This window comes from Lampris incognitus, chromosome 7 (genome assembly GCF_029633865.1).
Source record: "Lampris incognitus isolate fLamInc1 chromosome 7, fLamInc1.hap2, whole genome shotgun sequence".
Classification (NCBI taxonomy): domain Eukaryota; kingdom Metazoa; phylum Chordata; class Actinopteri; order Lampriformes; family Lampridae; genus Lampris; species Lampris incognitus.
This window is the reverse complement of record NC_079217.1, coordinates 20,748,880-20,763,830: the sequence shown is the minus strand read 5'-3', so window position 1 is coordinate 20,763,830 and position 14,951 is coordinate 20,748,880. Positions and strand designations below refer to the sequence as shown.

The following is a 14,951-nucleotide window of genomic DNA, read 5'->3' as shown; positions in this document are numbered from 1 at the left end:
ATTGGTTTCAAATAGCCAAGACATTTGAGAGATGGCAGAAACTGAGGCTACATTGGGGAGACCAATGTGCAACCAGCGTCTAAAGTTTAAGAGCATTCAGCAATGAGATCTTTCAAGAGGACAGTTTTCGGCAAATTGTGCCAAACTGAACTCAAATGGAACAGCATCTTGACCGTGATGCATGGGTAATATGGAGGGAAGTGCATAGAGGACCGTAACAGAGGAGGAAGAGGGCTCAGGAAGTTATTAACAATAAGGAGTCTTCTGGTTTCCAGGAAGCTTTGTTAACACAAATTAAACAAGCTTGATTTCATGACATGATGTACACTTGTCACAAGAATACATCATGAGAGACACTTTTTTTCTGCCTGAATTGCATAACCTAATAACTAGCACAGTGTTAGCATAACCTAATAACTAGCACAGTGTTAGCATAACCTAATAACTACTAGGTTAGTGTTAGCAATGCAAATCAATGGCTGATTGTCACAACTAGTCAGATTGTGAAAGCTTTTGCATGAGCTGTTTTAGTGACTACTCTTGCATAGGACATTTCTGAGAAAAATTATGCAACTTGTTGCATTGCATTTTTAAACATCACCAGAGCAGTCAAACGTGGAGAAAGAAGGCAGGTATCGGCAAGTTTGATGAAGCAAAGTCATTATGACAAATGAGCAGATATAGCAACCAAACTTATAAAGTAGACCTTTACCAACAAATACTACACCACCAAATGCAACAATGGGTTCAACATTTTGTTTTTGTCTGGCTGTATGGAAGGTGCTGATACAAATACACTGGCCCCGGTTCAGTTTCAAATGGATCTGCAGGACTTGGATTGGCCAAACACCGACGCAATTACCAGTATCTCCTCAGGTGTCAGTAAGTAAAACAAATATGTTTATCCTCATAATTGGTGTTGTCCACATGATTACTCTAATTATGTCTTTTTCCATATTTTTTATCCAATGACTACCCTTGATAACTGGAAAAAAGAGGACTGTTTGCTTTATCCAAATATCCAAAGCTGCAAGTGATGTGTTCAGATAAACCAAGAAAACTTCAAGATCTGAAATAAGCTGTGCGCCGTAATTGTCTGAGTCCGGTGCTCAGGAGTCAACAGAGAGGATTTTTCAAGTTGTGTTTTAGACATAGGCAAAGAGTGTACAATAATTTGGCATGTCGAATGAATGAGATGAAAGGAAAGAACAAATTGCAGGGGTTATAGAAACAGGTAAGAGTGGTGAGGGAGCAAGGGAAAGAGGAGCAAAAGTTATTTTGTGAAAAAAGAAGGATAAGAGGGAAGGAATGCAACTCCAATCCAACACTGAGGACGAAAAATCTTTCAGCTATTCGTCATTCTTTCTGCCTGTCTCTTAGTTTTCTCTTGCTCGCTCTCTTTCAGGCGTACACTAACACACTCACACACACACACACACTCACACACACACACACACACACACACACACACACACACACACACACACACACACACACACACACACACACACACACACACACACACACACACACACACACTGCCAGGGACAACTATAGTTGTTACTTTGGGTTGAAGAGCAGGGGGAGGATTGGGAGTGACACTGGCGCGAGATCCCAATAATCCCCCACTGTTCTACACACTGCTGCACGTCCTGATGTAATGTGTGAGGTTCATTGCTTAATACGCACACCTGCGCACTCCCACATACCAGCACACAAATATGTGCACACATGCTCACACACTCAAAGGTGCCTATACAGCATAAGACACAGACATTGTCACATGATTTTCTGTGGAGCCGAGCTGGACTGTCTGTTTTCTGCCATGTTGTGTTAATTGCATTTACCCTTCCAGACACACCAATGCATACGCACACACATACTCTTTCTCTCTCTCTCTCTCTCTCTCCCTCTCTGTCTCTCCTCCACAGGGCATGCTGCAGGACTTCTGTGTAGTGTCACTCTCACGTCTCCACATTCTGCAATACTGTATCCTCAGGTGCACTGATCTTACACAAAACTACATATACACACATCAACACTCTCTCTCTCTCGCTCGCTCCCTCTCCCTCACACACACGCACACACACACACACACACCTACACAGACACACTCACAATTATGCACACATCATTTTTTTCCACCACTTACACAAACATACTAACTGCTTCAGTGCCAAAACTAAGGCAAACACTCTCAACCTTTTCCTTAAAATATGACCAAAACACACATACACACACACACACACACAAGCACACATGCATGCGCATGCACACACACACACAAGCATGCACGCATGCGCGCGCGCACACACACACACACACACACACACACACACATACACACACTAAGCCCTTCCAACTCTCTCCTCTCACACACACACACACACACACACACACACACACACACACACACACACACACACACACACACACACACACATACACACACACACACACACACACACACACACACCCAGACACTCAAACACATGCACGGCTCCGTGTTGTCCCAGTGAGGGAGGCTACAGTGATTTACCTTCACTTTCCATTCCATTACCAGACACTCGGGCAGAAAAACACCAAATCTAACTCGACTAGACCCACCCCGTGTGTGTTTGTATGCATATGTGCATATGAACATGTGAAACTATAGCACTTGTTGAACAAGGTGGAGTTACGTGTGCAGTTCTGCGTAGAAATGATAAGTAACACTGTGGAGGGGAAATGAAAATGGGTGGGTAGGGGGTTTTGTGGCTGCACAAGTGAAAATGTCTTATTCGATCCAGCTGACTGGGAAATCAATTGACCTGTTCCTTGTTCTGCTTCTTTATATTAAGACAGGATTCGGTGTATGTGATAAGGAATGAAAGAAAGAGCAAGATATAGGGAGACCAAAGAGGGAGGGACAAGGTTTGGGAGGGGTGAGGTGCAGGGATAGGGGAAGGAAAGTAAGAGAGGAATGGGTGAAACGAAACAAATTTGGCAAAGGGCGAAAGAAAGAAAGAAAGAAAGAAAGAAAGAAAGAAAGAAAGAAAGAAAAGACGAAAGAAAGAGAAAAAGGAGACAAACATCATATATTAACACATTAATTCAATCAAGGCATTTATGTTTCTTAACTGAATATTGCTTTTGCAATGAAGAAAACTTTGTAAATGTCCAGGGAAAACCTGGGTCCCATGTTTACACACTGAGACAACACATTGAAGCGTGTGAGGTGGTATTTGGTGTGTTGGGGGGTTAGTCAGTTGTTACCTTTAGGGCATGTCTTGCAGCAGTGCCCAGGTAAGAGGATAGGTTCCTCACAGTCGGGCTCTGGGCAGTCTTGCTTGATGTTCTTACAGTTTACTTTCCCAAACACCTTTCCTCGACGACTCTTTTGCTGCACAGCAAAGGGGACATACAGGTATATATACATTCAGCGATAATGAATGACACCCTCTATCTCCAAATCCAACCCACAATTCTGATTAGGCAAAACTGCACAGGTAAGTCGTTTCATAAAAAAATGGGAGAAACCTCAGCAAGAGCATCAGAGGAATGATCCCTCCTTCAGGGCAGGCGTGCATTAGGTGGTAAACCAGCAAGGTATGTGGTAGCAGATTAAGGTTCAGTACATTGATGATCTACTGGAATTCGAGTAGGTACCCCAAAAAAATTACAAAATAAGCCTACCTGTCAGTCCATTATCAAGGTGTTACAATGTAGCTTGCTAGCATGTGAATGGAATAATGTGTTATGCAAAACTTACAGGCTCACAGTAGCATTGGACACAGTGCATGACCCCAAAGGGCTCTCCAAGATCTGGGTGCCATGTGTCCTCCAGAGAATAGAATTGACCTCCAAATGGACACCCTGTAACCCAAATGTTGCTGATTACATGTTATTTTAATGGAAAAATAACATGTTGACAAGGTTTTGAAATAAAAGCTGACTTATCGCACCATTACCAGCCGCTGAACAAATAAACTGTTGTTACCCAAACAGTGAAACTACAGAGCCAAATTTTGATTTGCCGAGGTGATAACAAATGCAAAAAAAATCACTGTTATCTGAAGTGAACCTAACCATATCTAAACAGTGGCAACAGTGGCTTGGAGGTAAAGCAGGTCGTCTGGTAACTGGAGTGTTGCCGGTTCGATTCTTGGCTCCTCCTTGCAAAAAACATTGAGGTGTCCTTGAGCCAGACACCTAACTGCTCCTGATGAGTTGTTACCTTGCATGGTTGACACCGCCATGGGAGTATGAGTGTGGGTGAAGGAGCGTAGGTGAATGTGAGGCATTCATAGATTGTAAAGTGCTTTGAGTGGCTGTTGCAGCTAGAAAAGCGCTATGTAAATGCCACCAATTTACCACTTATATCTAAATAAGCAAATTCATGTGGGATAATGGAGTAGAGTAGTCAGATAGGTTGCGATATGACACACGAGATGTAAGATACATTGGGCTTGTCGTAGGCTTCCTGCAGGTACAGGAAGCAGACTAAATACAGCAAATCCAATCAGCCCGTTCTAACACTTGATTCTACCCGTGGCCCTTCAAAGTGTTACTACGCATGCGCGGATTCGGGTTCGCGTTTACTATAATTCCGCGCAATTTGGACAAGGTAAGGACGCATCGCTGGAAGTGACTGATGGACATGCGTTTCTGGAGAATGACAATTAGTGGATGCTGCGTTCTGCAGTTCATCGTCGCTTGCAGGCATGTGAGAATTGAACTATTCTACTGAATAATTGTCTCATTCCCATGCCTGAAACAATATTTATGCCATAGAAAAGAATGCTATCAAACAGTTGTACATCCGTCCCAGATTATGATCCCGGACCTCGTGTGTGAACCCTTATTCCAACCTCACTCATTATGTCCCCCCTCCTCGCCAAACTCGCTCCCGTTGACAGGAAAATGTGTAGACGCTTTAATACCGCTACCAGCCTGGTTCACATTATTTTTTCATTAAGTGACCATACACAAAAACAGTCGACGTCTAAGTGAGCCAACCCAGAGCCGCTTGTTTTTTGGTTCTTTTGCTTGCACTAGAAATAAATAGGTTTTGGCATAAGTCGACGTAGCCAGTGCCCTCACCAGTAATGGAAAGTTGATTGATTTACAGTTTCCAACGTTTAAAGTTATGGCGTTCATTTACGCGGTTTTCTCGAGCGTTTTGAATGATTCTCCTACCAGCCTAGTCGCCGTATAAAAATAACAAGCAGCTATGCACTGGAACCGAATGACATTTCTCTGTGGTTATGACTAAGATGTTTGCCGCAGGTTTACACATGAAGTAACCATAACAGTCAGGGGCGGAGGGGGGGCAAAGAGGCGAAATAATGGGAAGTAAATAGAGTCGAATGTCAGTACATGCGAATGGAGATCATAGATACAGGCTGGTCATTTAGCTCACCTACATTGAACTACAGGTGTAACATTAACACACACACACACACACACGCACGCACACACACACACCCATTAGCCCACACAAGTTCTTAAAGCGCTTACGTTGACCAACTTGGCAACCTGCAGCCTCAGCTTGACGATAACAAACTCGTCAGTCGACCAAAAACGATAGAGAGCCCTTACACTGTGATTCGGCGATTATTATATACATATATTTATATAACGACTATTTTCTTGTCTTACCTGATAAGCCTTTCGAGGGGGACGGCTCTCTCTCCGACTGGATTGGCAAGGCGGGCGATTTCAGTCTCGAGGCCGCTCCGGAGTGCAGCCACGCGCAGCTCAGCACGCACAGCACGGTGCGGAGCGCGCGGCGAGCCCGCATCCCGGCCGGCAACAGCATCCGGAAACCTCCGAGAACTCCTTGAATTTTACTTTCACTTTTTAAAAAAAAACCTTTATTTTAGCGCTGTGATCAAATAAATGAAATAAAATATCGCGCCAGAGCTTCTGACTGGCAAATATATATATATCACGTGTAGTCAACCCGCAAAGTTGTTTTTAATTAAATGAATACTTCCCTCTCCCCCCCACCCCCCTAAAAAAAATGGCACGGTCCCCCTTGAGTCCAAGTGTCCAAGTGATGGTTCGTTAACTAATAGGATCTCGTTTCACTTTCGGCTTTTCCCGCGTTATGCAAAATGGTTTCAGTGAGCTCAGTCTGTCTTTTCTGTTGTTATTGTTTTTTTAGTTTACTGTTATTTCCCCGAGTAGTGCTCGCCTGTCCCAGCCCCGAAGCTACCGTATCCCGTCCTCACCGGGAGCTTTCCGTTTTATACTTCCCTGACAGCTCGGAGCAGGCACAGTTCTGGGAGGGGTGAGAAATGGGTGGGGGCGGTTGATGGAGAAGGGGGGGACGAGGGAGAGGATATAGGGGGTGGGGGGGGGGTCAGTAAGTACCACACCGCGTATGTCATGTAAAACGCGACGAAGCACCAATTGAGAAAATGACCATCATCGTTTTTTCAATCTTCGGAATAAGCAGGCTGCGATAAGACGTGTGTGAGTAGCTCGGTGCGCGAGACGGCGCGTATTTATCCGAGTGCGTCAGGAGCCGGGACCCTAAGTGACTTAACAGAAACAAATGAAAATAGTTGGAATACCTCTTGGCAACTCGTTTCATTTTGGACTCGGCCCTCTCTGCAACCCCCCCCCCCCGTCTTCTTTCAGACCTCGAACTGTTTATTTTGGCCCGGCTAAAATCTTACCCGTTCGAAATCCCATTTATAATAAATTAGCAAAATATGTGGCGTTTTTTTTTTACACACACGAATAAAGGCGCCAGCAACCATTGCATAGGATTCGTTAGTAGTGCAGCCAATGTGTTTCACACAGGGTAAACAAGTTGGTCCTGTGAAATGTATTATTTAGATTTTGGCAAAGAAAACAGACTAGTTGAGCAACTGGCCAGTTCCTCATGGTGGTCCCTTGGGGGCCAGAACAAACGCTCTGAGGTTCAGGTTTACATTACTGTAGCGGTGCTCATGCCTGATTTATTCTGGAGAGTTCGCGGAAAGGGTCATGCTTGTTACGTGACTCTAATGTTTGGAATGAATGATAGTGATGAGGGTGATAGTAAAATGACCGGAATGAATCATTGTTTTGAGCTTGTGGCATTGGTCCATACTTTCACTGATAAACACAATGGTATACTTTAGTGTTCATTCAGTGCTCGTTTATTTGTCGCGTGTCCCACCTCTTCTCATAAATTGCCTTAAAGTTAGTTGTTAACTTTAAGAAAAGATGGGAAAAAATTAACATATTTTAGGGGATGATGGTGGGAATTAGACATAAAAAAAGCAAAAACAGGCCAATCAGTATATAGCCTATATATCTATCTATATATACATATAGATATATCTATATATCTATATATATCTATATATACATATATATCTATATATCTATATATATATCTATATATATATACAGAGAGAGAGAGAGAGAGGGAGGGAGAGAATATAGAAAGAGGGAGAGAGAGCGAATATAGATAGATAGATAGATAGATAGATAGATAGATAGATAGATAGATAGATAGATAGATAGATAGATAGATAGATAGATAGATAGATAGATAGATAGATAGATAGATAGATAGACAGATAGACATATAGATAGCTATGTCTTGAGGAAATATGGAAATTGGTGGGATTATTCCACCTTCATCCATATGTAGACCGAAAAATGACAACGATGTTGATGATCGCGAGGAAGAGGAGGAGTGCTCAGCTCAAAGAAGCGGAGGAGAGTAGACGAATAGACATGAAGGCAAATTGTTGCCGTCACTCTCGGTTTGATTTTATTTACTTGAGAATATCTTATCTAAAGCATAACTGAACAAAATTACATCTGATTTAGACATTTTAGAATAGCCTGCCATTTTATATAAACGTGAATCCCGACAGAAGGTGCATAGGAGAGATCGACTCAACACCGGGGTCCGACAAGCTAGGAAGGAGCATGGTGTTATTTTTATGCATCTGTCCCATTAGCGGACTGTTAGCTGCACTTCCCACCGGGTGCGAAAATTCACACGTGGGACGCTTCGCTTTCCTCCGTGAATGGGAATCGATGATGGGCCGTTTGCACTTCGTCATCGGGTGATAAGTGACGCATTTATTCAGCGCTGCACGCGGTGATACATTAAGCAGGCTGGATTGGATTGCAAATGGGAGCAAATAGCTGCAGTTTACAAGAGAATGACGGGAGCTTTTTTTGTGTGTGTGTGTGTGTGTGTGTGTGTGTGTGTGTGTGTGTGTGTGTGTGTGTGTGTGTGTGTGTGTGTGTGTGTGTGTGTATTGCAAGGTGCTGACTTCGACAGACGGCGTAAATGTACCCCTAGCACCGACAAATGAGATGTCAGTGAATGGATGAATGAATGGATCCGTTATGCAGCATTTACCTGCCAATACAAACGCATCAGTTGTGATCGTTAGCCCATTGCTTCCCTTTTCCTGGTTAAACTCGGAGGAAGGATAAACATGCTACTAAGAAAAATACAAGTGCGTGGGTCTGAGGTAATTTTTGAGCATGCCGAATAGTCCAGTAACATCGATTAACCGTGAACAGTATTTTATGACAGTCAGTAAACCGATCAAGACTTAGAGCCAGGCAAAAGGGTCCGTTTTCACACCATTGGACAACAGGGCAGGTCCAGCATGAAGAAACACTCCCCTGAAAAGTGACGCAATTAAAAACATGAATGATACGTAGGTATCTATTGACCTGCGGGCCTTTAGCTGAAAACACGATGCGCTGGGATGGACACCCCCAAGCCAAATATACAGAAGAAAGAAAGCCACTTTATTTTGTCATTGTACAGGTTACAATCAAATTTGTTTTCTGCATTTCACCCATCCTGTTGTATAGGACGCAGTGGGCAGCTGCAGCGCCCGGGGACCAACTCCAGTTCTTCTTTCCATTGCCTTGCTCAGGGGCACAGGCAGGAGTATTAACCCTAACATGCATGTCTTTTTTGATGGTGGGAGGAAACCGGAGCACCCGGAGGAAACCCACGCAGACACGGGGAGAACATGCAAACTCCACACAGAAAGGACCTGGGATGGCCGGGGGTTCGAACCCAGGACCTTCTTGCTGTGTGGCAACAGTGCCAACCACTGGGCCACCGTGCCACCCCAATGCGTTTAGACAATCGAGACCACCTCTTTGTTTATTGGGCCTCGCTTTCAGTCACCCTGCATGCATGTATATGCAAGTGGTCCCCTCACCCCCACCCCCTTTGTCTGACTGGCACAAACATCCTGTGTGCCAGTTGGGCCAGGAGGTGTGAATATGCAGAGCCATGATAGCTCGACAGATGCGTCCCAATAACCGGTTAGAATAGGTAGATACTCCCCCCCTCCCCTACACCACCACCTGTTCCTCATCATGTTGAATAAACTACTGTAGTAACAAGCGCTAATAAATCGTACCAGTCTCTCCTTCCTTGTACTTTTTATGTCCTCTTCGTCTACAGCCTATCTCTTTCGAGATCTGGCTCACTGATTAAGTGTTTGACTCAGTTTTAGATGAGCCATGACACAAACTCAGGCTTGTTTCCTGTTGCTGTGGGACTTGGCCAGTTGGATACACTGGAGACCAGATATCCGCATTTTGCTTTTTTCTTTTTCTTTAAAGAAGTACAAAGCGCAAAATCTGCATATGATTTTTTCTTCTTCGACGGTATTGGTAACCTGTAGATATAAAATGCAACTTGATTGATTGATCGATTTCATCATGACATGTCAGTTAATTTAAACAACAATCTTACTCCGAAACTGGTTTACGTTTTGGTTGTACATGGCACCTAATTAGAAAAACACGGTAAAGGCATGAGTTTGTACTTTCTGTTATGCCGATGCTAAAAATCCGAATCGCAATACGTTTTTATCAGAGAATGAAATTTGCACGTATCTACAGTAGATTTGACTCGAAAAGTCGCTCATCCGGTTCATAGTCAATCAAACTCAATTAAGTTTTTTAACATAAAACAATGGCGACATAATCAGGTCATAGTGAGATGGGGGAGCGATCTGCTATAAGACTTGCCTTTTGTGTTGCTCCTACAGGGCAGCGGAAAAAGGCGGATGGACGCACCCCACTCAATATGCAAATGAGCGCCTTGCGGAAGTGATGTTTACTTATGCAACGAACGCATTGAGTCAATTTACAGCAAGTGTCAAAACTGCCGTGTCTTGTTTTCTCACCATCCACCGCCATCACCATCACCATCGCCATCGCCACAGGCCTCCTAAGGGTTAAAGATGATAATCTGTGACACTATTAATCGCCGCTGAGTGCAATTAGCATGGAGAAGCCATCTGCAAATGGCTGGCTTGTTCAGAATGGTGGCGAGCAGCTGCGCTCCCGTTGATGGCGGAATGAGCTTATATGCGCGGTTATAGCTTCTCTCTGTTTGCTGGTCTATTTAACCTATAGACTGCCTCCTATAGTTGTGGGGAAAAGAAAAATAATCGAGTGCACATATGGCACATTTCTAGGGTTCTCCAGGCCTATCTTCTCATCCTCGCAAGCCCCCCCCCCAAACAAAATCAGAGATCGGCAACACCCAATCTTATTTCGCTTACAAGAATAAAATTGCTTCCACACTTAAAGCCTTTTTTTCTCTTATGAAGCTGATCTTGAGAGACTCGAGCCAAAGTGGTCATAGCACACACTTTTATTATTATTATTATTATTATTATTATTATTATTCCGACGGCGTAACACCCGACATATAACGTGTCTCGGCGACCATAGCCAATTGAATTATTCGCGCCGTCATTCTGTGGGAGAGATAAGTACTAATATCCACATGCGTGCCAGTGGCGGCGGCCAAGAGAAGGTTGGCCCGGTTACATCACTACTTATCGCTCATTTCTGCTTTCCCCGCTCCGAAAGAGCGCCAAAAATCCCGTGTGGCGCTGCCTCTGATTGATGCTTGTTTCACTTGGATAGGTTTTTTTTTTCTTTCTCCCTCCTCCGTTACAACGTGATTTACAGTTAAGGTGGCCTGAACAAACGCGAGCGCATGAGAAAACAAGGGGCGCAGGAAGGGGGACTGGACGGGACAGAAGGGAGGCCGACAGTAAATTACTCCTTCCCTCTTCAAATGGTCGGATGCAAGATGAATATCTGCCTGTAACAGACCTGGGCACCGGATGTGGGGGGTGGGGTGGTAGCGGAGAGGCCACGAGACTCCTAGCAGAAGAAGGAAAAGTTTGATATCGATCTTTGCCAGAATTTTGAAACAGAGAAAAGCAACACCGTGTTAGCCGTTCACTTTTAATGTCGAATACCGAGCTAGCTCATTCATTCGGCAATTCTAGGCATAAGAGAACCCCTATCTTCGCTCGTTTGTTGTTCACCAGTTCATCACCCGCTGTTTCTAATTAATTCATGAGGTTCTCCCCCCCCCTTTCTCTTTCTGTTCTCTCACTCACTGTTTGCCCCTTTTTGAAGTCTTTGGGATCCTGTGGTTTTCAAAAGGGTCGAAAAAGGGCGGCCTACTGTCCTGTCGGAGGCAGGCCGTGGGATAAACCTATGTCGCCACCTGTCCCCACTGCTCTGTGTCAACACTGCTGGTGACACTGTAATAACACCCCATCATCTCACCCCCTGCCACTTATACAGTGTTCCCTATTGGTCACACACCAAAATGCATGAGCGACTGAGCAAATGCACGTAAGGCATACTCGTGCTTGCATGCGTGCACACACACACACACACACACACACACACACACACACACACACACACACACACACACACACACACACACACACACACATGCGCACACAAGCGTGCGCACACACATGCACACTCACACACATATACACACAAACATGTATACCAGCAGTGTCGGACCCCTACTGTCTCAAAACCATCACACCAGAGGCAAATCAAGGATCCCCACTGGTAAAAGGCCACCCCTTCCTAACACTTCACATTACAGAGTGCACTGACTGGCCCTGGCCCTTCCCCAAAAACTGTGGGGGTTACTTGGCTAACAGAATGCCCCACATCCTGGGGAGAGAGTCAATTACAGATCTAGGGGTCATGCAGAGAGTGAAGAGAGGTAGCCAAAGTCCTTCTAAATGAAAAATTAGCTTTTCAAATGGCCTTGCAAAGATCAAACCACTTAAGGAGTTGTGTGTGTGTGTGTGTGTGTGTGTGTGTGCGTGCGTGCGTGTGCGTGTGCATGTGTGTTTGTCTTGGGATGCTGCCATTGCAGATAAAAGGCCCATAAATCCCATGAATTTCAGGTTTTCCAGCACCATTTTATTCTTCTCCAGCTTCATGTCCCTCTTGCCAGGAATTAAAAGTCCTTCCTAGGTCTGGTCCTGGACCTGGAAGAGAGGTTAGAGTGTTGCATGATGAACCAAAGCTGGACACCATCCCTGAATCCGTATCTGACAAAGCCAGCTCCTCAAACTTCTGTATAACTGCCCTCACTGACTGGAAGGGAGCATCCCTGTGCCATCTGCCCCCATTGGCCACACAAGGCCCCCGGTAGGCTGAGGCCCTGCTTAGGAACACATGGGGAGGAGGGGGTAAGCCACATCGCAGCTTTAGCTTCCCTTGACCCAGACCCAAAGCTGGGAGCATGCCATTTTGGCTGAAGCGGGTGGGCAGCGTGGCTAAATGTTCCTGAGTCAGGGGGTTGTGGAAACTCAGGGCCCCCCCTCCTATGTTGAGGAACACGCCAAGGGTTTTTATATGGGGAGGCACAGTGTGCAGCAGCTCCCTGCTTCCATCATATACAGTCCAGAAGGACAAGTCCCGCCTCTCCAGCCACCAACCAGCAGAACCATCTGACGATGTCACACCTGAGAAGGGGGAGAATATTGCTTTACTGTATAGCATGTTTGCAGTTCAGAGCCCATAGTTCTCAAGCTTCTCAGTGTAGGAAATCAGTCCGACCTGCCCAAGAAGTCCCAGAGTAACACGCTTTTGCTCCTATTATCATAAACGGGAGTGAGTAATGAGTGAGTGTGCAAGCAATTGTACTAACGTATTAGGAGTTCCCAGCAGTTGGCTTTGAGACAGACATAGATTACGTAGCAGGAGGGATTGACAGTGCAGAGTTTATGAAAAGATATCTACTTGATCTGAAGGGAACACTTATCGTGACTGACGAACGACTCTCTATCAACATCTTAACCTTTTGCCTTATCAGCAAAAAAAAAAAAAAGAAAGTCTCTGCAACTTTATGTTTCTTGGCATCTGGAAAATGCACAATGCAATAGCGATTATATAAGTCCCTAACCCGTCAGTAGAATAATAAGACAGACTTTAATGGCCCTGACATTGTGTCAACTTAAACACGGAGAACCAACCCTTAAAAAGCTGCCTTCGCACTAGTTGCCGCATTTCTGGGTTGATGGTGGCATTAAATAATATGGAACACACCCTGCGATTATTACCCTAAATGTGGATGAACATGCATTTTTGAATTGCAAGCAATACCACAACATAAATACTCCACTTGTGATGGATGCAAACTATTTGATTACAGCTGCCAGATGGCACGGCTCTACACATGCCTCGAGGATGTTCGGTGAAAGTGGTCTCAAGCTTTTGTTTGCGTGTAACCACATATCCCCTACATGTCACATGCTTGATGACAGACTATCTCCATAGTCAATGACATATGTATTTGTCATCACACTGCACAGTGTGCACTGCAGACAAAGCTATGTCACCCTCCTTTCACTTTGCAGTTCAAAACATTGCAAAATAGGGATGTCACCTTTTCTCTTAAGAGGTGTCACACGCATGGGTGGATTACCAGATACTGTGCACAGGCCCAGGAGCCTCTTTGTGAAGTCACTGTTATTATCATTGTATTTCTTGTCACATAGTCGATGGGCTTAGTCATTCATGTCAATAACAGAGCCCCAAAAGTCCAACTGAAAAACTGAAGGAAACTGCAGGTGAATATATGTCTTAGTTAATATGCTGCTGGTGTTAATTGTGTGTATGTGCACTGTAAATACTGTTGAGGTACAGGCGAATTTAGTTATTGTACTGTTGGCTGCAAGTCGGTGGAGGGGGGTGGGGGGCTTTTACGTGTCAGTGCCCAGGGGCCCATTTTCTCATAATCCGCCCATGGTCACACGCCCAGCTGAGAGCGTGTATAGCAAGCTTCATAACTAACTTCCCAGTCCTATTTTGAGAGTATAGTACTTTTAGGTCTAGTCATATATTTAGCATGATTCCTAGAGGTCATTCTGAGACACTTGATAACAGACCCAAAAGTTAACCTCAATGGAGACTTGGTCATTTGGATAAGGTGTGGAACAGATCAATGTAACTAGAAACAGAATAATGTATTAAACTGCATCTTTCTTTTTTCTTTACCCCCCCCCCTTTTCTCCCCAGTTGTACCTGTCCAATTACCTCACTCTTCTGCGCCATCTCGGTCACTGCTCCACCCCCTCTGCCGATCCAGGGAGGGCTGCAGACTACCACATGCATCCTCCGATACATGTGGAGTCGCCAGTCACTTTTTTTCACCTGACAGTGAGGAGTTTCACCAGGGGGATGTAGCGCGTGGGAGGATCTCGCTATTCCCCCAGCCCCCAACAGGCGCCCTGACCGACCAGAGGAGGCGCTAGTGCAGCGACCAGGACACATACCCACATCCGGCTTCCCACCCGCAGACACGGCCAATTGTGTCTGTAGGGATGCCCAACCAAGCCGGAGGTAACACGGGGATTCGAACCGGCGATCCCCGTGTTGGTAGGCAACGGAATACACTGCTGTGCTACCCGGACGCCCTTAAACTGCATCTTTGACAGTGGATCAACAGATTATGTTCTGTTGTTTTTTTTAAGGTTTTTTATTTTGCAAATTCATAAAACATTAAGGTTTCTTTTTTTGTAACGGACTTACTGCAGTGCAGATGTTCATCAAGTTGATCGAGACTGTGAACAAATTGGCTCGCAGGCCAGTCAGCAAGAGCGGAAACTTCTTGTTTCAAATGCTCAAAA

General features: G+C 44.9%; 1 protein-coding gene across 1 annotated transcript in view; it reads right to left on the bottom strand.

Annotated features, from left to right (window-relative positions):
• The window catches only part of chrd (chordin), a 25,273-nt gene extending 19,491 nt beyond the window's left edge, over window positions 1-5,782 (bottom strand). The window contains exons 1-3 of the mRNA XM_056283582.1: window positions 5,641-5,782; window positions 3,752-3,855; window positions 3,256-3,382 (exon numbers count right to left, since the gene is read on the bottom strand). Coding sequence (XP_056139557.1) covers window positions 3,256-3,382; window positions 3,752-3,855; window positions 5,641-5,782 — 373 coding nt within the window. The remainder of the gene's footprint in view (window positions 1-3,255; window positions 3,383-3,751; window positions 3,856-5,640) is intronic.
• Between the last annotated feature and the right edge of the window lie 9,169 nt (window positions 5,783-14,951).